The 3,091-nt window shown below is 28.6% G+C and overlaps 1 protein-coding gene across 1 annotated transcript; it reads left to right on the top strand.

Annotated features, from left to right (window-relative positions):
- Positions 1–295: 295 nt before the first annotated feature.
- On the top strand, positions 296–2,558 carry LOC113509143 (uncharacterized). The gene is made up of 6 exons (XM_026892446.3): positions 296–532; positions 1,135–1,285; positions 1,424–1,528; positions 1,730–1,877; positions 1,962–2,178; positions 2,362–2,558. Exons 1-6 carry the CDS (start codon positions 406–408, stop codon positions 2,514–2,516), a joined length of 903 nt encoding a protein of 300 aa, XP_026748247.2. The 5' UTR covers positions 296–405; the 3' UTR covers positions 2,517–2,558.
- Positions 2,559–3,091: the final 533 nt, after the last annotated feature.

Below are 3,091 nucleotides of genomic sequence, written 5' to 3'. Positions count from 1 at the left end.
ATTTCGGAATATTTTATTATATAAAATAAATAACAAAAAAAAATCTAATAGAATTGGTATATGAAATGAAAATAAAAATGAGATGGGTAGATGTGTAGTATGTATTAAAAACATAAAGATAATAATGGAATTTTTGTATTTGTTCAGTTATTTACTAACAGGAACTTATTTTACAGATTTAAGATATATAAATATATATATCTACATCAATTTCATCAGTTTTGTTTCAAGTACCTAACAGTAATATTGACCTTGCACTAATTTAAGACTACAAAGACGTATATTATGAATGGGTCTCACTCAATCATTCGATAAATAACATAGTTGACGGACAGCACTATAGTGACAACGTGCAGTAGCGACTATTTTTTATCTTCAATTTGCTCAGGTGGTTTGCAATTTAAAATGTTTGTAGTTCAATTTTCGGTTGCGAAAGAATTTAATAAAATACCACATCTAAAGCCGGAAGATATTGAAACAATTCGAAATTGGCTGAAAACACAGCCACATCTTCCCAATCAACAAGTGACGGGTAAGCTGATAATAAATTAATTTAGATAACTAATAAAAATGATTTTTAGTTAATTAGTCAATTAATTTATTTTATAACTATTTTCACCAGAAGATAAATGCTTCTAATTACCTCATTGAAAATTAAAGTTATTTCCTATGGCTATTATTATTGTTTTAAATATTTTACAGTACGAGTACTAACGTTTCATATAATATGGTTTAACGTTAATAAAATAATAATTAATAAGAAATTACGTGGTACTGTAAGCTCGAAATAGTCCTTGGTCAAAATTTATTATGACGAGAAAAAAAAACCGCTGCAAACTTTAGATAAGAACTTTAGAGGAGAAATTAGACTGATGTTACTGTAAGATACTCTTTAAGTAGTATATATAGTTTAGGTTGATAATTTAGTTAGTACTTAGTAGTTACTTATTATTTACCGCATGACAGATTTTATTAAGCATATTACTGTTATTAGGATTAATTTATAACAATAATTTATTATGAGTTGAAATACGCCGTTAAAATTTAGACAATCCACTTAACATGTATTTAATTAGAAACTATTTATATGATTGACAACTTTATAATTCATAGTTACTTATATTTTTCATTTAGATCTAGACATAGTATTGGCATACCATTGTTGCGAATATAATATGGAATTGACAAAGCAGGTGATTGACCTCAACTATACTCTTAGGACGATGTTCTCATTCTATTCGAACAGAGATATAAACAAGTCTTTAGAACTTGCTCTTCATACATGGTAAGTCAATATTCTACGTCACTATAAAAAGACAATAGAATAAATGACAATGAAAAGATAAATGAATGTCATGAAATATAATCGATTTTTATCTAGGTACTAATAATAAAATACCTTAAAATTTTTATGATTTTTCAGGTTAATAACCCCATTACAGACAGTAACACCTGAAGGGTATCGAGCTGTTTATTGTCAGTTGTTAGATGATGATCCAAAGAAATCTGTATACAGTGACTTAGTAAGGTAATCTATATTACATAGATTTTTTATTATATCACGACTTGTGACTATCCTGAACGAACACAGAGACTACATGGTCTATGAAAATGACAAACCAAAAAGAGAACATTCTACTCTCTATGATTAGCCGCATTATGCCGGCTCACTAAGTGCTTTTTCACGCTACATTTGAAGATATTTTTTTTTTATTTTTATTTTCGTCAGGGCTTTCGTTATGATACTTGATCTCTGGCAATATGAAGAGGGTACTGTACCAGGAATAATAATCATTGTAAACATGGATAAAGTAACACTAAACCACATAACTCGAATTGATCTTAAAGTAGCACAAGAGTTTTTCTATTTCATACAGGTGAGATTATTACAACAAATAAAAGAAAATTATCGTCCGAAAAGCGATTAATTTTCATTAAAGTTTATTAAACTACTTCTCCAGGAGGCCATGTTCATTCGCCTTAAAGAATTTCATTTCATAAATGCACCTGTTTTTGTGGATAAAATGCTTACTATGATGAAACCTATCATGAAAAAGGAGATGCTCGACTTGCTGAAAGTCCATCAAGTGGGTTCAAATACTTTAGAACAATACATTCATTTGGAAACTTTACCAAAAGATGCTGGAGGCCATAATGAAAATTCACAAGAATTAAGAGGTAGGTACGAGTAATGTAAGTACATTACTTTATGAAATAATATTTAACCGAATAAAACGAATGCATAATATAAATATTGAATGAAATAATGAGAACTCTACTGTTCCCTACAATGAATGTTACATTTATATAATATTAGTTTTTATTTTTTATTAACTTTTAACGTGACTTCACGGCTTACAGATAAAGTATGGAACAAATTAAAGTTAAATAAGAAGTTTTTTGAGGAAGAATCAAAGAAAAGAGTGGTTGAATCGAAAAGACCAGGTCAGCCCAAAACAATTAGCACTATCTTCCCAGGACTAGAAGAATCATTTAAGAATTTAGAAATCGATTGATGTTATTTACTATCCAATGATTGTATATTAAAGTAACCCTGATTATTATCATAATAAGTGACTTTGTTTTTTTTTTTTCATTTCCTTTAGCTTTACTTTAACTGTTTAGTCTATCGATATAAAATGTAGGACATAGGCTATTTTTAATACTGGCCAATCAATACATCTCAGTTTTGTGAAAAACTAGTTGATAATATTGATAGAGTGAGAAAATCTTACTAAGATTTTCTCACTCTATGATACACTGATATTCCCTTATATAATTTTTAATTATTTTCAGATTGAAAATAATACTAAAATTCTATTTCAATATCGAAGTAATTAATGCCAGATTAACAATCTTTACAAAAGTGAATATGAGTTTGTTTGCTACCTCTTAGCGCCTTAAAGATTTATCTAATCACTGAAATTTGGTACACACATTCTATGTATTTGAGATTGAGAAGGACATTGGCTACTTTCTACACAAGTCAGTAAACATTTCCCAGTGACGCGAACGAAGTCGCGAATGAAAGCTTACTAGCTTTAAGCCAATGATTGAATATTTCATTAAATATTTGATGATGATAAAACAC

The sequence above is a fragment of the Galleria mellonella genome, unplaced genomic scaffold (assembly GCF_026898425.1).
Source record: "Galleria mellonella isolate WM207_F2 unplaced genomic scaffold, CSIRO_AGI_GalMel_v1 utg310, whole genome shotgun sequence".
In the NCBI taxonomy this organism is placed as follows: domain Eukaryota; kingdom Metazoa; phylum Arthropoda; class Insecta; order Lepidoptera; family Pyralidae; genus Galleria; species Galleria mellonella.
The sequence above is the reverse complement of the archived record's forward strand: the minus strand, read 5'-3'. Positions and strand labels throughout refer to the sequence as shown.